At 34.8% G+C, this 26630-nt stretch overlaps 1 protein-coding gene and 1 long non-coding RNA gene across 2 annotated transcripts in view; one reads left to right on the forward strand and one right to left on the reverse strand.

Annotated features, from left to right (window-relative positions):
* LOC128234056 (uncharacterized) overlaps positions 1-8499 on the forward strand; it is a 69417-nt gene extending 60918 nt beyond the window's left edge. The window contains exon 10 of the mRNA XM_052948019.1: positions 506-8499. Coding sequence (XP_052803979.1) covers positions 506-516 — 11 coding nt within the window. The 3' untranslated portion in view covers positions 517-8499. The remainder of the gene's footprint in view (positions 1-505) is intronic.
* Positions 8500-16194: 7695 nt separating this feature from the next.
* On the reverse strand, positions 16195-26247 carry LOC128234058 (uncharacterized). Its single transcript, XR_008260857.1, has 3 exons — positions 26051-26247; positions 25813-25895; positions 16195-18591 (listed from the first exon to the last, which is right to left on the reverse strand). It is a non-coding gene; the product is annotated as an uncharacterized LOC128234058 (long non-coding RNA).
* Positions 26248-26630: the final 383 nt, after the last annotated feature.

Consider the following 26630-nt stretch of genomic DNA (forward strand, 5'->3'; position numbering starts at 1 on the left):
CTATTGTTGATTTGTTTGAAAAGTTCTTTTATTTGCGCTTTAAAAGACTTTGTACCTCAATATGGTGCTATTTGTTTGTATATGTGTATTTAAAATTATATAATTTATATTCTTTGGAAAGACTCAAGTCTGTAAAGAAAAGCAATTACATGATTTTACAATATATGAGTATGATTAAATTGTATTAGAAAAAGATGACTTACACAAATACCAAATCTTTTATTATTTGGTACTATTCTATGATGAGCTTTAACAAGTTTTTAGCGGCAAAAGGATCAAATCCTAACATTCAATCAATAAAAGACATGTTTAAATGACACAAACACAGATGACACAATTATTACACTATGATGTTTATCAATGAAAACAAGCCTTACTGTGTTTAAAGAAAGGCCATGGCAAGATGATTTTAGTAAAAAGGGATACATCCAGCATTGGTTAACAGCCATTTTATTAATTTGTATGATGATAGCACATTCATTATGTATATGTATTTCTTTGTCAGGACAGGCGTGAAGATGCAGAGGTAAAGAAAAGTAGGGAAAAAAATAAAAAATCAAGGATTAGAGTGACCTACTCTAGCAAGTGGTGATGATGGTTTTAACTTACTGGAAAAATAAGTTTGATAGTCTGCATACTGTGATATAACTTCTGATGACTTTCATCAAAATTATACTAGTAGAATAAACATGATGCATAATAATCAATAGAATGAGTGTCTCATCAAACATCAAACAGTTTTGATGCATAGTTACCGAAAAATATTAAAATTAATTTAATATTGGAAATATATGTTATTGAAATAAATATATTACAACATTTACTGCCTTCAATTGTGTCCATTACATATAGCTGGCATAATTAAATGCATATTATTATTTTGTTGTATTCAGAGATAAAAGAATATGCCTGAGCATAATAGGATTGGTAATTGATAAAGCAATGACTGCAATTTTATTTAGCAATGACTGCAATTTTATTTGTGTTACACATACTACTAATAAAGATTAAACTTATTCATAAAGCTACAAGATGTATGTGCCATAGCATTTTGTGATTTTAACAATTAGTCTTAATATAAATCCTTGGCAAAAAAGTCATGCAGCATGGTATATAACTGAAAAATATGTATATTTTAAGTTTGAATTTTTCATGTTTTATATAATATAATTGGAAATTTTTAGCTATTAACTCTGCTACCAAATTCAAAATGATTTATTGTAATTAAATTATTCCCCTTGTATGCTTAGGGGTAATACATGAAATGTCACAAAACAGCCCTGTCTTTGTAAATGCTCAAACAAACTTCAATATTAAAAGTACACATGAATCAACTTTACTCATTGATGGTACATACCACGGTGGTTTATTTATTCATATTTGCAAAACTTCTCCTAAATACATCTCAAGTACAAAACATAAAATGTGGAGTCATTATGTAGAATGTTTGTGTGTGGTGACCTGGTAGTGTGGAATTCACCTATTTGTTCCATACTGGATGAGTGATTGCGTGGGTATACAATACTAATGTAACCTGCAATATTCCCCTACTGAATGTCTGATAAGGTTGTTATTGACTGTATGAAGAAATTATTGAAAAAGCATTGTAATATTATTATTGTTGTCATCTGGTTGTGAGTTTGGTATCCAAGTGTATAATACATCATCAAGTATTTATTTCCTATACAGACATCAGTGTATTTGGTATGGTGTTAAGCAATAGCATTTTATACCAAGAGCATTTTAATCATCCTTTAGTATGATAGTGCCTCATGTCATTACTCTCGTTTGTACATGTAATGTTATTTATCATTCAGATCTATATTTTTAGCTAGTCTAGGTACTGTCTCGCCTTTGTTCGTTCGGTAGCATAAGTGCGCAAGTTTGCAATACGGGCAAGATATTCAAATGAAACTTGAACTTGATACATATAATGCCCAAGACAATAATGCACAAGTATGTAAATGCCCTTAACTCCGGTTTTAATAATTGAAGAGCAATGAACCTCCTCAATTGAAAAACAATATACTAGTGTTTGCTTCCATCTCCAGTTGCATTTTCTTTGTAAAACATTGATCCGTCATCCATCCACAAGATCTTAGAGGTCTCTTTGCTCATTTCTTGCTGTGCTTAAAAGTATTACTGAGTTTTAAATATTACTTTATATGCCTATATTTTATTTATTCTGATGCAATGTATTGTGCCATACTTGCTACATATACTTTAGTACTCAAGTTATGTATCAAGCTTTGTTCCATATTTCACATTCCTTTGAAATGACCTTTTATTGTGCTATAATACAGTGAATAAGTGTCCATGTTTACCATATATGATGATGATGTATAGGACTTGAATCTAACCCTGCTTGAAAGTTTACTGTTGCTGCTCATGATGTGTCTTCATACATGACTTTAACTGTGCTGCTACAGGAAGCTATTTTGTTAAGAATTTGCACAAGTTTTTTAAGCTAGATACAGAATTATAAACCAAGAAATTTGAGGAGAAACTGATACATTTCAAGAAAAGGTATACTGTTAATCTTTTAACATTGTATAACAATGGTATAAATGTTTGATTACTGTTTGTTTTTTTAGTTTATTACCTCTTTACATTGTACAACAATGGTTTAAGTGTTTGATTACTGTTTTTTTAGTAACATCTTTACATTGTACAACAATGGTTTAAGTGTTTGATTACTGTTTTTAGCTCACCTGTCACATAGTGACAAGGTGAGCTTTTGTGATCACAATTTGTCCGGCGTCCGTCCGTCGTCCGTCCCTCCGTAAACTTTTACTTTAAACGACATCTCCTCATAAACCGCTTAGCCAATTTCATCCAAACTTCACAGGAATGTTCCTTGGGTGGTCCCCTTTGAAAATTGTTCAAAGAATTGAAATCCATGCAGAACTCTGGTTTCCATGGCAATGGAAAGGAAAAACTTTAAAATTCTTCTTCTCCCAAACCACAAGGCTTAGGCCGTTGATATATGGTAGGTAGGATCACCAATTGGTCCTCTACCAAGATTGTTCAAATTATGGCCCTTGGGTCAAAATTGGCCCCGCCCCGGGGGGTCATGGGTTTTCTCTAGTAAAACTTAAAAAATCTTCTCCTCTGAACTTACTTGGCCTAGAGCTTAGATATTTGTCATGATTCATCGTCTAGTGGACCTCTACAAAGTTTGTTCAAATTATGGCCCTGGGGTCAAAATTGGCCCTGCCCCGGGGGGTCATGGGTATGCTCTATATGTTTATAGTTAAAACTTAAAAAATCTTCTCCTCTGAACTTACTTGGACTAGAGCTTAGATATTTGTCATGATTCATCGTCTAGTGGACCTCTACAAAGTTTGTTCAAATTATGGCCCTGGGGTCAAAATTGGCCCCGCCCCTGGGTGGTCATGGGTTTTCTCTATATGTTTATATTAAAAAAATAAAAAATCTTCTCCTTTGTACTTACTTGGACTAGAGCTTAGATATTTGGCATGATTCATCGTCTAGTGGACCTCTACAAAGATTGTTCAAATTATGGCCTTGGGGTCAAAATTGGCTCCTCCCCGGGGGTCATGGGTATACTTGATATGTTTATAGTTAAAACTTCAAAAATCTTCTCCTCTTAAATTACTTGGACTAGAGCTTAGATATTTGGCATGATTCATCGTCTAGTGGACCTCTACAAAAATTGTTCAAATTATGGCCTTGGGGTCAAAATTGGCCCCGCCCCGGGGGGTTAGGGTATTCTCTTTATGTTTATAGTGAAAACTTCAAAAATCTTCTCCTTTGAACTTACTTGGACTAGAGCTTAGATATATGACATGATTCATCATCAAGTGGACCTCTACAAAGATTGTTCAAATTATGGCCCTGGGGTCAAAATTGGCCCCGCCCCGGGGGGTCATGGGTATACTTGATATGTTTATAGTTAAAACTTCAGAAATCTTCTCCTCTTAACTTACTTGGACTAGAGCTTAGATATTTGGCATGATTCATCGTCTAGTGGACCTCTACAAAGATTGTTCAAATTATGGCCCTGGGGTTAAAATTGGCCCCGCCCCTGGGTGGTCATGGGTTTTCTCTATATGTTTATATTAAAAAAAATCAAAAATCTCCTCTGAACTTACGTTGCTTAGAGCTTAGATATTTGGCTTGATTCATCGTCTAGTGGACCTCTACAAAGATTGTTCAAATTTTGGCCTTGGGGTCAAAATTGGCCCCGCCCCGGGGGGTTAGGGTATTCTCTATATGTTTATAGTTAAAACTTCAAAAATCTTCTCCTCTGAACTTACTTGGACTAGAGCTTAGATATTTGGCATGATTCATCATCTAGTGGACCTCTACAAAGATTGTTCAAATTATGGCCTTGGGGTCAAAATTGGCCCCGCCCCCTTGGGGGGTCATGGGTTTTCTCTGTATGTTTATAGTGAAAACTTCAAAAATCATCTCCTCTGAACTTACGTGGCTTAGATATTTGATATGATTCATCGTCTAGTGGACCTCTACAAAGTTTGTTCAAATTATGGCCCTGGGGTCAAAATTGGCCACACCCGGGGGCCTTAGATATTTGGCATGATTCATCGTCTAGTGGACCTCTACAAAGTTTGTTCAAATTATGGCCCTGGGGTCAAAATTGGCCACACCCCGGGGCTGATGGGTTTTCTCTATATGTGTTATAGTGAAAACTTAAAAAATCTTCTCCGAACTCACAAAGACAAGTAACGTCTTAATTTAAACTGGATAACATATTTAGTACACATACCAATTTTCAATATGGGCCACATACAACAATTAATAACAAATATACATATATAGATACACACGTAAAATCAAGTAGTGACAAGAGCTTAGATATTTGGCATGATATATCATCTAGTTGACTTGTACCAATATTGTTCAATCTTTGGCCCTGGGGTCAAAAAATGGCCCCACCGGGGCGGTCATGGGTTTCCTTATATATGTATATGATGAAAACTTATAAAATCTTCTTCTCCGAAACCAAAAGGCGAAGGCCTTAGATATTTGGTATGAAGCATTGTTTATCGGACCACTATTAAGATTGTTCAAACTTTAGCCCTGGGGTCAAAATTGGCCACGCCCCGTGTTCATAGGCTTAGGTTTTCAATATTTTTATATAGTCTTATATAATAAAACTTTAAAAATCCTCTTCTCCAAAATATAAGACCTAGAGCTTTCATATTTGGTATATAGTGTTACCTAGTGGACCTACACCAAAGGTATTCAAATTATTGTCCTGGGGTCAAATTGGCCTTGCTCAGGGGTCATTTGTTTTTACATTGTCTTGTCACTTAAACCTCTTTTCCTCTGAAATTAAAGGTCAGAATGACTCCATACTTGATATGTAGCATCCTTACATGGTCCTCTCTCAACTTTGTACAAATGGTTTTGTTTGGCCCCTTTTAGGGGTCACCAGAGCAAAAAATAGAGAAACCTTTAAACAACTTGATCTTATTAACTGCTTGATGGATCTTCAAGTCTGAAGCATCCTAGCATGGGCCTCTGTCAGGTCTTTTCAAATAATTTTGTTTGGCCCATTTTAAGGGCCACCAGAGCTAAAATTAGTAAAAAAAACTTAACATTTTCTTCGCATGAACCCCTTGATAGTTCTTCAGCAAATTTGGTTTGAAGTGTCCTTGCATGGACCTCTATTAAATTTGTTCACATAATTTTGTTTGGCCCGGTTGCCATGGCAACCTAAAGGAAAATGTCAACAATTGGTTATAATCATTTTCTTCTCCTAAACCGCTTTGACAATTTTGATGAAACTTCATAGGAATGATCCTTGGTTGGTGCTTTTTCAAAATTGTTCAAAGAATTAATTCCATGTAGAACTCTGGTTGACATGGCAACCTAAAGGAAAAGTGTCAACAATTGGTTACAATCATCTTCTCCTAAACTGCTTGGACAATTTTGATGAAACTTCATAGGAATGATCCTTGGTTGGTGCTTTTTCAAAATTGTTCAAAAAATTTAGATTTTAAAATGACTTGCCATATGTTTTCGACATACCAAGACAACGTGTCGTGTGCAAGACCCATGTCCCTACCTCTAAGGTGAAAGATACACTAAGTGTTTATTCACAATGGACATAAAGAGTGTTGGCTGTCATTTAGTATGATTGGTTTTTTTTCTATGCTCAGAGGCAATTTAATATAACTTGCAATATGTTTTTGACACATAAAGGCAAGATCAACTTTTTATGTACTTGTTCATAGATCAATGTCACATTGGGGGGCATTTGTCACATACTTTGACAGCTCTTGTTCAATATTCTTTGAGAAACAAGCTATATTAATAACAAAGGTTAAACTCTTTTACTCAGGTGAGCGATTTAGGGCCATCATGGCCCTCTTGTTTTTTTAGTAACATCTTTACATTGTACAACAATGGTTTAAGTGTTTGATTACTGTTGTTGTTTTTTTAGTTTATTACATCTTTACATTGTACAACAATGGTTTAAGTGTTTGATTACTGTTTGTTTGTTTTTTAGTTTATTACATCTTTACATTGTACAACAATGGTTTAAGTGTTTGATTACTGTTTGTTTGTTTTTTAGTTTATTACCTCTTTACATTGTACAACAAATGTTTAAGTGTTTGATTACTGTTTGTTCATTTAGTTAATTAAATCTTTTTACAGTGTACAACAACGGTTTAAGTGTTTGTTTATATATTTGTGTGCTGCTTATTGAGTGCCATAATTGTGTATAACATAATTATATCATGTATGTATATACGTTTAAAATTGACAGTTAAAGTTTGTTAATGTCTTTCAAGATTTTTAATTTTTACACTTGTTTGGAATGTTTTAAATGCCATACTTGTTGTTTGATAGCTATTTCAAAGGAAACAAAAACACAATATATAAAAGTCATACTTATTTTGTCATAGCTAACTGTGTTTTGTTAAAAATGTTTTACAACATGTGAAGTATATTACTGTACATCACTCATAGAGTTGAATATTTTGTGAGCATAATCTTCAAATTCAATAATGTATAATGTTTATGTGATTTATTAAATGACAATGAAAGGCAAATGAAATATTATCAGCTTGTCACAACCTAATGTATCCAAGAGCCATAAATATTTATCCAATGTCTTGACGATAGGAAAAAACACAATGTTTGCCCCTTTGAATAGCAAATATGTTTGAAGTGTGTCCTTTAAATGAATGAGGTACTTTTATACATAACAAATGATTCCATCTGCATTGCAGTAAACATTGATTATATAATGATTGTAATTCATTTAAAATGGTATATTGTAATCGATTGCAAAGTTTCTTCCAACAATTGGTCATAATTCAAGTGATTGATCAACAGTAAACGGAGAAGCATACCTATACTTGACAGAAGTGAAAGCAATAATAATGCAATATTTACTGATATGAAAATACATATCAAATTACGTCCTTGATGACTTCACCAAATACCTTTTCTTTCTTCGTGTTCAGAGTATATCTAATAATAAACAAAATATAGTCATGTTGTTATGTAAGAGTTGTTTTGTTAATTATAAGGTTGTTTGTTAAATACTCTAAACACGAAGAAAGAAAAGGTATTTGTTGAAGTCATCAAGGACGTAATTTGATATGTTTACAATCAGTAGTAAAGTACGCATAAATTGTGCACTATTGAAATTCAGTAACTTGTAGGAATGTAAGGGGGATTCCCCACAATAAAAAGAGCCAATGATAAATGCTCCTTCAATCTGCATACCATCAATATCTAGTCCAATGCCAAGTTTATATTCAGCACGCTTACTGCATCTTTAGGTTATACTAAAATAGCAATGTTTAAATGCCGTATCAGTGATTTATAGAGGTGGTCGTTTTGGATCTTGTTTTGCATGTTATAAGCTCTTTATCAAAAGACATGAATCATGACTCCATCTAGCTATTCCTTTAACCCTAACATAAAATATGCATTTATGAATGTATCGTTTTACTGTCTCTGTCAAATGTATAATACATGATCATTGCATGTTGTTCTGTAATTAAGGCTTTCGTTTAAGTGTAAAGTTCCAGTTTTAAAACCTTTTATAAATCAAAACATTACAGCCTTTTTTGTTATGGATGAAGAATTGTGTTGAGTGCTACCATGTTTGTTTTCATTGTGCCATAGTTAACGTGAATCTGAATCTTTGTTATTAAGTAATGTGTTTGATTATTGCCCTGGGAGAGTATTTGCTCAGAGACATAAAAACATGAAACCATCTTGAATACCACTAATTGATTTTAAGATCAAAAGCGATCAAATGTGCATTGAATTCTGGCCTGAAAAGTTGCACATTTCACAAGTAGCCCTATCTATATATATCAAGGTGTTGATTATTGCTTGAGTTTTTTTTTGATTTTTTGGTTTGATTATTTGCAGTTCAATAAGTATTATATATCACTGTTATATGCAAAATGTTGGTTATATTTGCATTACATGCTTTTGTTTTCTTTGTAATTGTTATGAATGATTCTTGAATAAAAGTTTTCCTTATCTTTAGTCGCGTTATTTAAAATCCCTAAAGGGCCAAATATAGTAATCGAAACGTCGCCACTGTTTCCGATCAATAACTTGCATACACCTTCATGTAGAACCAGGGATCACAAACTCGGTAGGCAGGTTGGTCATGACCAGCAGATGGACACAATTGATTAAGGGTGACTGGTTATAAAGTCAAGGTCATGGTGACCTTGAGCTGAAAATATGTTTCTGACAAGAACTGAAAAAATGCCGGGGCTTAGGAGCCTATATACATGTTTGGTCATGACCAGTAAATGAACCTTATTTATTTTGAGGTCGGTAGGACATAGGTCAAGATTGTGTTAAATCAAGCTGAAAATCCGTTTCCGATCAAAAGCCAAAGAATGCTTGGATCCAGGGTCATCAAATTTGGTAGACAGGTTGGTTACGACCAGTATTTGAACTTTGATGAGTGATGTCCATAAATCATACGCTTATTGAATGCCATTATTTTGTATAACAAAGTACGTAACATTTTTATCCCCCGCCTATGAAATAGGGAGGGGGATATTGAAATGGCGTTGTCCGTCCGTCCTTCCGTCCTTCCTTCCGTCCGTCCGTCCGTCACCTGCGTTTTCTCAGTAACTAGCCGGTAGAATTTCATGAAACTTAAAATAAATATGAACCACTATACTGGAATGATGCCCGTCCAAAAAAAAAATTGATTGGTCAATTGTCCTATGAGTTATTGCCCTTGATTTTTTGAAAAACTCTCATTTACAGCCATTTCTCAGTAACTAGTTGGTAGAAATTCTTGAAACTTGAAATAAATATGAACCAACATACTGTGATGATGCCTGTTTATTTTTATTTTAGATTGTGTAATTTCTATATGAGTTATTGCCCTTGATTTTTTGAAAAATGCACATTCACAGCCATTTCTCAGTCACTAGCTGGCAGAATTTCATGAAACTTAAAATAAATATGAATTACTATACTGGGATGATGCCTGTTCATTTTTTTTTTGGATTGGTCAATTGTACTTGGAGTTATTGCCCTTGATTTTTTGAAAAACTCATTTACAGCCATTTCTCAGTAACTAGTTGGTAGAAATTCTAGAAACTTGAAATAAATATGAACCAACATACTGCGATGATGCCTGTAAGCACAAAATATCTTTTCACTGAAAATGCTTGTTATATCAAGTATGTATATAAGTTGAAAGCTGACAGGCTAAGTGTGTAATTGGGGTTAAAGTTTATTATTTGCTATACATGCTCTGAATGTTTTAAAAGCCTTATATGCTGTTTTATAACATGGTGGTTTTTAACGGAAACCAAACGCAATTTATAAAAGGCATACTGAATTTGTCATTACTAACTGTGCTTCAGTGAAAAATGTTTTACAACATGTGAAGTATATTACTAAACATCACACAGGGTTGAACATTTTTTTAGCAAAATATTAATCTTCAAATTCAATAATCCGATTATGTCATATGAATTACGTCAATGCAAAATGTTTATGCTAATTAGTTAAAAGCATTTGAAGGCAAATAAAATAATATCAGTAATAACAACCTTAGGTATCCCAGTGTCATAAATATTTACTCAGTGTCTTGACGATATGAAAAAAGTGTTTACCAACTTGAATGGAAATATGTTTTAAGTGTGGCCTTGACATATATGAGATACTATTATACATGGGAGTTGAATCCAATCGCATTGTACACATAATCAACATTGATTATTATGATTGCGAGACATTTCGAATGATATATAGTAATGATCATATGAATCGGAACGTTCATCTAACATTTAGTCACAATTGAAGTGTATGACTCATTGATAACCAGTAAACAGTACAGCATACATGTACTTGAAGTGTAACGCCCTATCTTAATAGTGCATTGATATCATCTTTATAGTGCAGTAATATATGATATAAACATGCATGTTTTATTATTAGCAAAGTACATTTTAAGCTGTTATGCATGAGTTAAAAAAGTATACCCTTTTGTTTTGTAAATTATGTGGTTACTAATTATGCATTTCATGCATTGAAGATATATTTTCCCCGTTTATTTTATTCAAGAAGTAAATTGATACACTGAATTACAATCTGCACTAAACAATGCATTCATTGTGCAGCATAATATATTTGTAGAAATGTTAAGGGGTTTTCCCTCGATATAAAAAATGCCCATTCAATCTGAATACTTTATATTCCATTCCATGCCAGAGTTAACTGCATATTTATAGTGTTATATTAAAATGCGTTGTTTAAAAACCTTATCAGTGATTTATAGAGGTGACCTTGTTGGTACTTGTTATGCATGTAATAAGCTATTTATCAAAATGCACGATAAAGCATATATTCTATCTAGCTATTCCTTTGATCCTGACATCAGATGTCGCTATATGTGTATGTTAAATAATGTTTGTTCTGTCTGACTCTGTCAAATATTTAGATAATACATGTGTTTCCCAATTTATAATACATGTGTTTGTCCCTTGCATGCTGTTCTGTAACTAGAGTATTTGTTCTAGTGATTAGTTCCTGTTTTAAAAAAGCTTTTACACATCAAAACATTACCGCCTTTTCTGTTATCAATGAAGAATTGTGTTGAGTGCTACCATGTTTGTTTTCATTGTGCCATAGTCGCGTAAATGTGTGTCATTAGAAGTTTGTTTGTTGCATTAAGAGAGTGCGTGATATGAGACATAAAAATATGAAGCCATCTTGAATAACATTTTAACATTGATTTTAAGATCAAAATTTTAAAGTTTGCACATTAAATTAGTATCTATATATCAAGGTGTTGGTTATTGCTTGTGTGTAGTTGGCTTGATTGTTTGCAGTGCAATAAGTATTTTAATATTTGTTATATGCAATTATGTTGGTTATATTTGCATTATAAATGATTCTTTAATAAAAGTTTTCTTTATCTTGAGTCGTGTTATTTTATTTCCTTGAAGGGGCGAATATAGTCCCCACGGTTTCCGAGCAATAACTTGCAGCCACCTTGGCCTTCGGTCACAAACTTGGTAAGGCAGGTTTGTCTTGAACAGAAAATGAATTGGTCAATGTGTATAAAGTTAAAGTCATGGTGACCTTTAGCTTAAAATCTGTTTCTGATCAATAACTGAACAATGCTGGGATCTAGGGGCCTAACACTTGGAAGACATGTCTAGTCATGACAATTAGATTAACCTCATTTATTTTGAGAGGTGTGTTAGTCAATGGTCAAGGTTGTGTTGACTTCAAGCTGAAAATCCGTTTCTGATCAATGACTGAAGAGGCAGTGTCATCAAACTTGGAAAGACAGGTGGGAGATTTTAAAGTCATGGCCAAGGTATTAAGGTCAATTTCTGGTGAACACTTGGGCCTAGTAACCTCATACTTGGTTTGCAGTTTAAACACTTCCAGCGGATACTCACTATTTTTATGGAAACCAGGATATCAAAAATGAAAACATGATCAAGCCATTAACCTTAATCGTTCACTTAAAATTATCAAATGCTAGTTATTTGTTTTCTTCAGCCTCGTCTCGTTAACATAAAAAGATATTTTTCTGCCACCAAAAGTGGTAATATTATAATAGCACCGTCCGTCCGTCCGGTTCAATGTCTAGTTTCCGGGAGATTCTTTTCTCTTGTATTGACTGATTTTAAAAATAACTTGACCGTGATCGACATTCCAAGACAGCGTGTCACGTGCAAGACTCTTGTCCTTACCTCAACGGTCAAGGTAACACTTTGTGTTTGTTTACTATGGAATGCTGCATATAAGGACATAGGGCATAGGTGGTCGTGTCAGCGCTATAACTTTCTTGTATGAACAGATTTTATAATCCCTGGCCAAATATGTTCGACATATCAAGATGAGGCATTATGTGTACGACCCGTGTACCGACCTCTGCAGTCTACGTCACACGTAGTGCTTGTTTACTATGGGATGCTGCATATAGGGACAGAGAGTATAAGTGGTCGTGTCAAGGCTGTTACTTTCTCTTGCATGGACATGTTTTAGAATACCTTGCCACATATGTTCGACACATCAAGACAACGTGTCGCGTACGCACCCCTATCTTTACCTTTAAGGTCCGTACGTCTGGCTCGATTCCATTCTTCATTCACACAGTTAATTGCTAAATGACCTTTGAATCGCACTCGAGTACTTCTTCGGGGCATTCACCACTCACAGTGAAAGCTCTTATTTCAGACCATTCTTAGCTCAATTGAAATGGTCAAAATGAGCTATTGTGATTGGTCTAGCTATTGAGATTGGTCTATGTCCAGCGTCCGGTGTCAGCAATTGCATGACCCAACATCTCCTAGAATGCGTGAACAATTGTTTTGAAACTTCATAAGAATGTTCCTTGGGTGGTACCCATTCAAATCGTTCAATTAAACAATAAGCAGAACCCTGGTTGCCATGGTAACTTAAAATAAAAAAAAATAAAAACCTTGACAAAACCCATACAGGCTAAAGCTTAGATAGTTGGTGTGTAATGTTGTATATTGGTCCTATATCAAGATTATTCAAATTTAACCCCTGGGATCAAAAGTTTGTCTCTGAGGGTCACCTGTCTTACATCACGATATATAGGAAAATATTTTACGAAAATCTTTTTGTTCAAAACAGCTCGACCCAGACTCTTTACGTTTGGTATGTAGCAACATATATGGGTCCTGTACCAAGATTTTTTTAATCGGCGGCACATGTTTTCTATAGACTGAGGGAAATCTTTGAAAATTACGTGAAGCATCATTTACTTGTCCGCTACCAAGTTTGTTCAAATGATGTCCAAGCGGTCAAAACTGGCCCCGGTTTACAAGTTTCTTATTTACTTAAACAAGGAAATCTTTGAAAAAATTCTGGTCTGAAACCGCTGGGCCCGGACCCTTGATATTTGGAATGTAGCATCATATGATTGCTCTCAAATTATGCCACTAGGCTTAAAAGTTGGCCATCCCGAGGGTCACAAGTTTCCTATGGACTTTGGTTTGTTCAAATTATGCCCCTAATGTAAAAGCTGTCCCCATCCTTTTTTATTTTACTTTATTCTTTGAAGCTTCAGTAATGAAGTTTGGTCTGTGTGTACAGTTTTTAATTGTACTCGGTCTGCCTTGACTGTGACCTTTTTCTTTATCTAATTTCTTATATTTGTAGCGACGACAATGAAATTTAGACCATGTGAACTGTTTTGAAAACATATCAATGATGTGCTTTGATGACCTTAATGTGAATTTTTGTCCTTCTTGCTTTTAAAAAAAACAGCGATGCAATTTGGACCATGTGTACAGTTTTGAAGTTAGATATGAATGCTGTCCTTGGATAACATTGACTGTGACCTGTTGCCATATTTTCTTATTTTTGAAGCTACAGGAATGAAATTTGGACCATCTGTACAGTTTTGAAAACAAATACGTAAGTTGTCCTTTGATGTCATTGACTGTAACCTTTTGAAAACCTTTCTTATTGTTAAAGCTACAACAATGACATTTGGACCATATGTACAGTTTTGAAAACAAATATCAATGTTGTGCTTTGTTTACCTTGACTTTGAACTGTTGGCCAACTTTCGTGCTTGGAAGCTACAACAATGAAGTATGGACCAATGGAAACAGTTTTGAAACCAAATATCAATGTTGTTTTCGGATGACCATGAATGGCTTTTTGACATTCATTGCTAGAGCAATGAAATTTGGAACGTGTGAACAAAAAATCAATGTGTGTTTGGACGATCTTGATTGACGTTTTGACCAACTTTCTTCTTTTCGAAGCTACAGCAATGAAATATGGACCATGAGTAAAGTTTTGAAAACAAATACCAAGCTTAGATACTTGTGTAGCATTGTCTAATGGCCCTCTTCCAAGAGTGTTCAAATTAAGCCCTTGGGGTCAAAATTAGCCCCTGCCCGAGGGATGTCGGTTTACCTTTCCCGTAACCGAAAGGCTTTCTAGCGCTAAGATATGTGGCGTTTGATATTGGCTAGATGTATAAAGGTTAAATACTTTAAAGCTGCTCTCTCACAGATGGAACGTTTTGACAACTTTCTAGTTTTTGTCCTGAAACGAGCCAATTTTTGCGAAAATCCATGGAAACCAGTTGTATAAGACTGCTAACAAAAAATCAGATCGCAGATTTTTATATATAAGTCGGGAGACACAAAAACACACAAGATAACCAACATAGTTTACAAGACCATTTTTTACATTTTATTGTCAATAAATAGAGTGGGTAACTTCCTAAAACCATCAGAAAAGAGGTTTGTGGGTAAAATCAGTTTTCGTGCTCGTAATTGATATAGCCTTGATGTGTGAACAACTATAGCAGTGTAGCCTTCTTGAACATCACGTTTTTGTATCATTTTAATCAGAACCAAATTGTATTGAAGCTTTTATATATTTCCTTTTAAATCGGGGTTTAACCTCCTGTGCTGGTCATGTCCCTAAGATTAGAATTTGTCAATTAGAAGAGGTTTATCATGTACAGAAATTACCTAAAAAAACTAAGCTGCCCAATACAGACATCGCCTGAAAACGATTGAACCAAGCCTATGTAGCACTGCTAGTAATAAAATAATAATAGTTCGTTGTAGGAAATGTCAAGTAAAATAAAGACAGTATATAGAACAGTTATCAGGTAACTTATTCCTAAGTGGTTGTTGAAAGAAGCATAAGCCTCTCTTTAGTGGTATCAAACCTGAGGAGTTTGGCTGTCTAATAACTGAAACATTATCTGAGTTGAAATGGGCGACATTCCTTTCAAATTTCTTCCAGCTTGATTCAAGTGCAATTATCATCAAATTTGGCATTGAACTTTTGTATATCGGAAACGGGTGTATTGCTCATATATGGACAAGGAAGTAAAATCAGACGGCAATTCTCTAGCGCTCGGCTCGGGGTCGTCTCAAAGTGTTTTGAAATAGTTCAAGACAACCGTTTCTGTTTTAACCCATGATTCTCAGAAACATAATACACATAAAACGCATCAACACAGATGTCTTGGAGCATAAACATCATCCACAAAAGACCTGTATGTCGGAGGTTTTAATTATGGTTCCTTGGAAAAGAATGTTTTGAGATAGTCCATGTTGTCAAACTAAGGACTAGCATTCTAAAAACGCCACGAAGACTATTTTAAGCTGTGTTTTATTTTTAGAAGAAAATGCACACTTAAATGAATCACAGCACTGGTATTTGGACGCCAAACTAAAACGAAAGTAATCGAGTGTTTTTATTAAATGAGGGCCTGAGAGAAATCCCTTGACTTTTAACATATTTTTTCTCCAGTTATAAGTAGTTATGATGGAGGCTGTCGTTGAATTTTAAAAATTGCATATACCAATATGTAAAGCTATAAATAGACATGAAACTTAGTTATCCTATAACTTATGTAGTGCAGAAAGCTGTTTGATCTTTAAAATTACGTAATTCAATTTTCCCGCCCTCACAGGTTATGTTCCACCAAAACATACCATTAGAAGCAAATATCCCAACAATGCAAAAAGCAATTTTTTTATGGATTGATTGTTTTGGTATTGTGGTTCATCGGTTTATAAAAGCATTTGGTCAGTTCATTGTGCACTGACATTATTTATTTACAAATTTACTCTTTCATATTTCAACTATAACGCTGAAAATAACATTTCAAATATAACTGAAAGAAGCATTTATTCGGCTGTTTGAACAGCGGCGGATTCAATGATTTCACTTGTTTTGTAGACGTCAAAAGCATTTTACATCGACAAAACGCCATTTGACCAATCACAAAAGTTGTTACATTATTATCAGACGGTTTTCGAAGATGTTGCGTTTGTCGAAATATATATATACAGTTAAACAAAGAACAGTAAGAGTGTATATATGTATATATATTTATCTATTTACGAAACCAAACATCCAAAACTGTATAACAATTGGGAAAACGCAGTTTTACGGTGTAATCATTATGCTTCCAGATCTGTATTTAAAACAATCTCTGTTATGAACATGAAAAAAAACACGAAAAAATAAGTACACAAAACACGTAAACAAATGTGCTCCTGATGATTCTGTTCTTATAAAAGTAATTGAAACTCTTCCTGATGCAATGTGCCTGCTTTATATTTATAACATAGACTAACTGAAAGTCTTCCCGTAAAATATGCGTGGTTAATAATTATATCAGGAAACATATCATCTAAGAGTTGATTCAAGTTACATCCTTGTATTTGTATGTTTTCGAGTGATTAGCATCTTAAATTTAAGGAAGCTCTCACAAACAGGACGTATAATATGACCTGTCAACTAAGTAGCACTTTCAATCAGGAAGGAAACATTTTAAACCACCTAATTATTCACGTGAGCAGAACTTAACTCAAATTTTAAATTAGGGGTTAGTTCAAACGTGTTGATGAAAATAAAAAATGATAGTTTTGTCAAACACGTCCACAGTTATACGATTTGTTACAAATTTATTTAGTACTGGAGAATAGGTTTTCATTGGCGTTTACAATGCACCAAGTCATTTCAATTTGAATCAATAAACAAGAGAATCGATCACAGCTATTTGGTCATGGTCCCCTGTTACAGGTTTCCTTCCTGATATATGATTGATAATGTACACACATCCAGCGTGATTAATGAACGGGACAAAACTCGAACTACGTCGATCTGAAAATATGATTGTATTCATGTCCCATAGACCAGTGAGCCTATGCTTTGCAGATAGTTACTATTTTCCCAGATGTCCGTCCGTCCACTAATGATTCCTCTTGTAACCGCTGAAAGGATTAAGAATTATCATGGCCAAATATTCACCACACGGAAATGGCATTTAAAGTGCACGTATCGGCCCGGTAACTTCAAGGTCAATGTCACACATCATGACTTAAAGGGTCAATGGCCATTTTTGAGTGCGCACCAGAACTTATTTACCGATCAAATGATCGCAGAATAATTCGTTATAAATGTTCACATCGGTCAAACGTAAAGAGCACATGTTTCCTCAATCTTTATTTCTTCAAGGTCAAGGCCACACTAAGTCTTACAGTCGCTTTTCATTTCCGCACCTGAACATCTCGTTATAATTGTTCACACCACCATGAAGATGCATGCTCAAGCATGGTATCTCTCCTAAAGATAAAAATAATTATGTCCGTTTAACAACTTTGAGCTATGGCGTTCATAGAAAGTATAATGAAAAAGATAAATTTACACGAATAAGGACCAACAAAATTTATATCAAAAGAAGGCATAATGATATAAGTATTAATATTGCATCAGGTTGTTAGCTATCACATTAGTTGTATGGTGTTTGTTAGCTGTATTTCCCTTCTTGTGGTTTTGGTTTCCCGCCAAAACAGTCCGCTTAAAAAGGCGCCCAAAACGAAATTTCGTCATTGTGACCGGAAACTCTGCCATTTTGTCCGGAGAATGAAGCGGCACCATTGAGCACCAATAGTCTACATTTTTGAGAAATGATTCGCAGACTTTCAGGAAACGGTGCCGATAACGTAAATTGCAATTTGTAATGCACCCGGGCTCAATTTTACGTCGTTAAACACGGTCTGCTACACCAATGATATTGAGTCTTTGATCCCGGTTCAATTGCATATCGTTTAGAACTGTCTATGACACTTTCAGGAACACTTGCAGACTTCAAATAATTGGTGCAAATGATGTTAAAAGAATTGTTGGTCGTCCCGCTTTAATTTTACAACGCTTAGAACAATATGAGACATTTCCGGGAGGAATCACATACATTCCGGAACTGGTGCCAATGATTCTAGAAAGGTGTTATTAAGAATTATGTCCATGAACTGAAGGAGGGACATTGAGAAGATACCAAACAATTATTGTTCAATCTATAATTATTATTTTTTTTCCAAAATATAACACAGGATGAAACATGTTACTAGGGAAGCGGAAACTGTAAACACTAATTGTTAACTGTTAAAATAACGCCGCCCAATAACGCCGATTTTGGGCGATTTTTTATGATCTCAATTCCGTTTTCTGTCCAGCATTCGATCTACTGTACGGCCTGTTTCGTTTTACTTCCCCTCCATCGCCTCCTTCTACTCCTCGCTGTCTGGATGATAATGGACGGGTAATCGCAGAGGGTTCGTATCTCTAAAATATCGTATCAACCAAGAAATAAAATATTTAAAACTGTATGATAATAAGTGTTTCATAGAACATAAAAAAAACATAGTTGCACTAACGCTGGGAATAAACATAGCAAACCGTTATTAACACTTAAATTACAGTACTATATTTGCTTGTGTTTTTTTCCGAATGCCAAACCTCAGTAAATTATTGGATTAATGTGACTTCATATGCTGAGGCATTCCGACTGAACCGAAACGGCTCCAAATATGTAGGTTTTAAAGATAAAACGACTCCTCACATGTTCACTATTGAATTCAAAGGACTGAGAGATTAGTTATGTTAAGACACGAGATAAAACTTGATATTTTTTGTAAGGAATTAATCATTAAACAAGAGCCATATCCCCCGAATTAACTACAGTTTCAAATTAGCCTTACAACAAAGGATACCAATGAACATTCATTAAAGCGCGATTACTCTAAAAGTCTTGCAGTCAGAGTAATGGTTCCTGTGTGCTGCACTTTTCCTCAATTGGATATATCCTTATATGAAGTTTAAAGTTTAAACCTTAAAAAACTTTCAAGTTATGTACAGGATAAAGAATATGCATGAAATTTAACAAAGGGCAATAAAAAAAAGAAATTTGCAGTTAAAGCAATGGTTCCTGTGGACTGTGCTTCTTCTCAATATATATAGTTGTAGTCAATACCTCAATGACGTTTCAAATTATGCTCCGGACAAAAAAGTATGAATATTAACAGGAAAATAACTAAAATAGTACTGCCGCAAGAGTACTTGTTCTTATGCACTGCACTTCTCCTCAGTGATATATATCTGTCTATGGTATATGAAGTCAATTCCTCAAAGACTTTTCTAGTTATGCTTCGGAAAAAGTATGTATAGTCACAAAGCACAATAACAAAACAAATACTACAGCCAGAGTTGTGGTTCCTTAGCACTGCACTTCTGCTCAATGGGATATATCAGTATATGAAGTTTGAAGTAAATACCACAAAGACTTCAAAATTAACAACGAGCAATAACTAAAACAACCTGCAGCCAGCGATAAGTTTTCTGTGTACTGCACTTCTCCTGAATGAGATCTATTTGCATATGAAGTTTGGAGTCAATACCTCAAAGATTGTTCGAGTAAGGCGTACAAAAGAAAATATGAAAATACAGAAAGGGCAATTACTAAATACAATACTACACCCACAGTTATAGTTTCTATGCACTGGACTTTTCCGAAATTAGATAAGCTCGAAGACTTAACTCAAGGACTTTTCAAGTTTTGCTCAGGCTTCCAAAAAAAAAAAAGGTTTTATTAAAATTGGGATTCATACGGGCTTAAATTTATGTCATTGATACACACACGCAAATATGGTTCTTTGAATGAAATAAATCACCAAAAGGCAAAATGCAGTGTTGATTTGATACTGTCAAACATTGGGGTACATGAAAGTATTTCTTATATTGTTAAATTGTTTGCGTTAAACTACAATTGCCTTATGCACCCAAATCTGATAAAATATTATTTCGGAAAGAAAGAACACCTCTCAGAACACCTACACATTTTAAAAATGACACATATAGATTGTGCTTTCGAAATATTGAACCTTTATAAGACATAAAAATAGACCTTTGACTTGATTTCTGAAATAAAATCAATAAAACAATGAAAGTTCCTAAACATAGACATCAGCTGTGAGCGAATGACACTATTTGCATAATATGTGCATAATATGTGTGGTACTTGCATATGACATACTAGCAATGAAAAGCAAAAACACCAGTTCAAATGCATTAAGCACTACAATCATGCAAGCAAACATGGTTAAATTAATTGTATTAAAACCAAGCTTATACAAGGAGAGAAACTATAGCAAGATACACATTTATTATACATAAAAGAAACACATGTAACCAATCTGGATAAAAATACACTGTTAATTGTTGATACTGGTGAGCTTTTAAAACCGAATTACAAGTGAAAGAAAAAATAAGCATATAAACATGTCATTGACCCCGTTATGATAAGACATCTTTGCCGTAAACCCGTAGAGTAACAAGCAGAATCTATGCGATAAATGCCAAAAAGATAGTTCCATAGAAACGCAAATTACGCCAAAAGCGAAGTTTTACGATGTTAAGCCTTACAATCTTTATTGAAACGGGACTCTGGCCACTTGAGAAACCAACGACTGAAAAATGGAGAGTCCGTCTCCAGCAAGCATCCATACGTTCATTGCCTCAGTCTTGGCATTCTTTGAGACCCACACAACTACCATATTGGTAACACAAAGTCCTGTAAGATGACAGTGACGAGCAACGGCCACCGGCAGCGAGGGCAGCACCCACTCTTTCTCCCTATGTGTTAGACAGCATATCTCACAAAGTTGAGAGACTTGTTGGGACTCCAGCATAGAAAGAAGATGGGTAACCATTTTACAGTGCAGCAATGCTGTGACTGCATTGTAAGACAATACAGTCTGCTAGTAGGACAACTGACATCGCTACACAGAAGTTTAAATTGGAACTACTTTAAGGTTTTGGACAGTGCTACCTTAAAGCTAATCTTACACTACTAGAAAACATTATTCTGGTTTAGTTTCTACTGAGCTTCAGAACTCATTTTATGAGCATAACTCTCTTATGGCTATAGATAATCGTCTATCACCTCGCCATGTCTTTCATGTCTACTGGGTTCGCGGGCTTCATTTACCCGTTTGATATCGCCTAGAACTAATCGTTTACTGAACATACAGTGAAACCTGGTTATACCCTTACTCACACTGTTACACAGGCAATTGAATACATTTCTACGTGTATCCCAGTGGAAGGCCTTACCCAGGTCCCGAAAACCTCCCGAACAGTCCTGACCATTGTTAGTTACAAACTGTACATACCGGGCTTTTGACAGTACAATGTTGTCCACTTCCCGAATCTCTGCACAATATTAACATCTTCGACCGGGTAACTTTTCTACCCCATCGTGGCAACCTTTGCACTATCTATGTGAGTGTAACCGGAGTCCAGACTCATCCATGCAAGTCATAAGCCCAGCTTCTTTATCCAGAATACTCTGACAAACCCTCCTGGTAATTTGGGAATTCATGAACTTTGCAGGCAAGAAGAGCCAAGGGTCATAACTCAATTTCTGCTAGCTCAGCAATACCAAAACGTTCCTCACAAATTGGGAGTACGAAATTGGTTTTCATAACGTAATAATCAGCTGCTTTGCCTGAAAGGCAACAGCAGAGAGCACACAAACATTCTTTATCTGTCTTATCAGAATATTCAGCATAACGAGTGGACTTTAGACTTAACACACTCCACTTCAACTGTCCAACCATAACACTCAGCATAACGAGTGAACTCAAAACTTATTGCACCCCAATTCCCCTCCTAATAAAATATTATGGATTCTGGAATGGATCTTATTGATGTTTGGTACCTATTATCACGTAACCGAGTAACAACAGCAGTGACATGAGGGTCGCTTCAACTATGGACAGATTTTGGTGCAAATTCGGCCGGAGACATTAACTTCAGGCTTTGTTTAACCATTCCGTAACCCGATTTACCTGACAACAGTACTTCTTACTATGGATTTAGACCCATTTTGTATACAAATAGCAAAACTCCAAGCCACTAAGGTGAAAAATAAGAACGATGAAACCAAATAGCGGCCCATTTGAAAACAAATTTGTCTTTACCGGATATCGCAAAACTCGGAAAATGCCCCCAAAAATTACGAATTGCAATTATATTGGTCAAGGAATTCATTTGAGAAATCCTCGCAGACATATTATATCGTCTAGAGCTTTATAAGAGATATATTATCTTGAGCTTTATTGCATTGAATCTTGAAAAGCAAGCTAACATGAAATGTGACCAAGGCCGAACAGCTGAGTCACAAAGCTTCCGAGTGGACGCAAATTACAACCGTTCTTTTCGACATTCGCTGCCACCATTGTGGGCTTTTCCAGCTTACTTAAAGTAACCAATTTACAAAGGTTTTGCCTCAGCTACCTCGATGCCCAGGTTCCCAGTTATGTTGTCATTGGATCCTATGTATGCTTTTAGCGATAAGTTTTAATATTTTTGCATATTTTTCAATTTTTCATTGGTTAATGAGTTCAGCACGCTGCGCGTCTGATGTATATTCCATGAGTGATAAAAGGACCTTATTAACCAGACATACAACCAAAGGGCTTGCAGTCTCTATATAAATGAGTTTGTTTTTTTCAAAAAGTCGGAAAACTGTAAAGAACGGTAACCCCGCCAGAGAGATTTGGGTTCCGGATATAACCGAATACTAGACATTACATTTTTTTTGTTAACGGGCTTGAGGTTGATTTTTCGTTGGGTTAAATAAAATTGAAAAAAAACCGGCGGCAAATTCGGACAAAATCAGTAATTCACCTTTCCTTATTGTTGAGCCGTTTCCGTTATTCCGCTCTTATCATTTCTTTTCAACATCATCCGGCTTGTCAGTAAATTGAGTGGTACCTGTCAGCGACATTATCATGCCATAGAATAACAAGGAAACCTTGTTGACAACTTCATTCGTGCAACATCGGCGAACACAAAAATAATTCAGGATTGAACTTATCCTTTGAATCTTACTTTCTTGTGTGCAGCTCGTGTGTTATACCTAAGGTAGTTCATGCAAACTGCTGCATTATTTTGACGATTTTGTTTTGTTTTGGCAGCTTGACTACTAGTCCTAATAATTGTACATTTACGCAAATTACGGATTTTTTTTGCGATTTTTGATATGGCAAATCCTTCACATAAAAATTGTTTAGTATCAAAAGTGGTAGTTATTCCGATCGGGATTCCGGGTTTAAGCATTTAGCATCTAAAAAATATCATAAAAAGAAGAAATATTACCAGATTACGTTATTTTATATCAGTTCCATACATAAAAATGTCATATCCTACGAATAATTATGAGTTTGAAGTGTTTTTTTTTCATTTCTTGCTGTCAAAACATATCAATATATTCATGAAGGGCACCTGCAAGGCTTCAGGGCACAGTTTTAAAACAATCAGAACATTTCGGCCATGGCCGAGTTGTTACGCTTGTACATTTATTTACGAGGTCTATCTCGAAGCTTGTCGGAGGTGGCTGAGTTATTACGATTGGGTCGAGTTGTTCCGCTTGGCATAATTGTTGTCTGTGTCAGTCAACTTTCGTTTTATTTGAAAGGTAAATAATGTGTTTTAATGCATTAAATGCTTGTTTTGTTTAAAATAACTTCTCACTTACATGGAAAAATATGAATATAAACCTTAAAACCATAAATATCATAGCTTAATACAATTTTAATATTTTTCAAAACACCCGATTTTTGCACAAACCCGTTTAGACGTTAGAGATTGGAATAATCCTGTATAACACATCTATTATTTTAGACTACTTGACTACGTGCAAACTAATGAATCATTGAACAGTTGAATGTCCAAATGTTATCAAAGTTTCTCTTAGTCTCTAACCTGCATTTTTGTGGCTACACCAAAGTTGTCTGTCATAATGATTGCATAGTTAATAATAGCCCTTCAAGCCTTTTGGAAAATATATCTAGTGAGTTTATTTTGAATGGAATTCGAGTAGATTCCAGTGCAACCCAGTTCTCATAAATAACCTGTTCGTAATCAAACTGGGTAGGAATAGGTGCTGTCTGTGTTCTGTCTGTATAGATTTATGTAACCCATTTATTTTTATTGGGGGACTGCTAATCTCAAAGTGCCCTCTTATATTTATGATATTAGACAAGGTAAACATCAGATCCTAGCTGCAAATAACTTTTTATGTAAAGTTTATTGAACGCCCTTATGTAATTTCAGGATGTGTAGTGTTCATGTTAGTTTCATTCACTTGGTATATTGTTGTTAAGGCTTCCATGACTAAAATTGTCGCTTTTTGTAATTCTGACTCTCACACAAACTTAGGGGTATAATGAGCGAAAAGAAGTCAATGAGGCAGGGCATGCTACTTAAGTAAACAGTGAGAACTGTGTTTAACCATTTTATATTTGATATAATTTATTTGTAGGTGTATATGAACATTTATTGTTTGTAACACATCAGGGCTTTGTTCAGCTGTTATTAGCCATTATTTATCTCTATTTCTAATGCCAAAAAGTTTATATGTTTTACAATTTGAAGCCTACTGGTAGAGAAGCAGTTTCCGACGGAAAGCAGTTTCCGACAAATTGCTTTTTCGCGTACTTTCTTTAGATGTTCATAAAGAAGGTACTGTAATTCAACTATATGGTAACTAGGCAATCAAAAGTTGAAATTCATACCGAGACACGTAAGTAACTTTCAATATTATTTAATGTTTAATGTGTATTTTTCATTTTGTACACAAACTTGCACGTGGGGGATCACCACCGGCAGCGTAATGCGCATGCGTGTGAACTTAATTTGCATATCTATGAATAGCTACAAGGTTTTCCTAAATTGACTTAATATACAAGCGATGATCATTCGGTACATTTTTGTAAACACTGGTGTCATGCTTGGTTTGCAACCAGATCCACTTAAATGTTTTCATACACAAGTTTCTATCAGAAATGAATATAAAAATCATTGTCTGCCTGATTTCGAGTATGAATTGACTGTCATAAATTTAATGGTTAAATTTTTTCGTAAATGCTGAAAAAAAAAAAATTCTCTTATTACAGCCTTATATTTAGTATATTTAATAAACAGATGATAAAAACACACAAAAAACCTTAAATCTGCCCCGCATTCGATTTGTCGGAAACTGCTTCTCATCACAAGCTAATCAGAACAGTGTAAGTACCCTCTTTGCGCCCCTATTAGATACACTATATATATGTGACGTCACACGTGTGAAAAATATATCGACAATAGCAGCTTGAGCTGTAGTTATCTAAAATGTGAACAATTTTAGTAGGTATTTAAACACATATAAATAATTCAATAAAAACGTATAAAAACTGTCGGAAACTGCTTCTCAGCAAGTAAGATAAAAGGTTTGATTTTGGCCCTGCAATTGACACAAAAAGATTCTTTCAATTTTAAATAGCAATTTTAACTTTTTTTGTATGTTATATTACAAATTTGTAGTAAAGCATTATACATTGCACGTAATATATTAGTATTTAATAATTTATAATTGCTTTCAGAACCAAGATGAACAGAGAAAGCAAGCTTAACCGAGGCAGTTACAAGAATGGACTACACAAGAAATGCACTTCAACTTACAGTCGTCCCATTCAGCAACACTCTATATCCGTAGAAGTTAAAAGTGTATGTTCCTTTTGCTGCTAAGATGTTGGTGATAATTTCTGTAGTGTAATTTCAGTTAACAAAATAAAGATTTTCTTGAACAAACCCTTATATTTAATGTCTAGTTAGCACTCAATGTCTATTTAGTAGATGTTCATATAATATTATATTAAAAAGATAATAACCATATCACCCTTAAATAGAATGAACATACTCCCCCCTCCAACTGCCACCCATCCTGGTATAATAGAGTCCACAATTTGTACAAGCATTATGCTTGATTAATTCTTATGATGGCCTTATCACAGTTTTGGTGATTCTCTTAAGTTTTGTATTCCCTTTACTGATGGAAGCTTTTTCTTTACACCTTGCATAATCAAACTCAAATTTGCTTCCTTGAATATGGTACAGTTTTTGTATTTTCTGTATCTTACATAATGAAGTGCAAAATACTTAAAAAAAAATAGCCCACGCTGTTATTCACTTAAAATACAGCAAAAGGCGGAACAATCGTGTTTTGTGACTGGTATCAACGAATAAAGAATAAGGACATTTTCACATGCGTTTTGAAAAGATGTTATGATAGTATGGATTGTTTCGACATCAAAATGAGTAAGAGTATTGACGTACCTGTGTTTTTTGGATTGTTTTGTAAAAATAATATGGTTGCTTTGAAAATAAATGGGCTGATTTCAAAAGTATGCTTTACATTTTTGTTCTGCTTTTCAGGTTGTGTAAAGGGCCAGACGCTGCAATTTGGCAATGGGTGACACAGCTTGTTACGTCTACAGAGT

The sequence above is a fragment of the Mya arenaria genome, chromosome 5, assembly GCF_026914265.1.
Source record: "Mya arenaria isolate MELC-2E11 chromosome 5, ASM2691426v1".
Lineage (NCBI taxonomy): Eukaryota > Metazoa > Mollusca > Bivalvia > Myida > Myidae > Mya > Mya arenaria.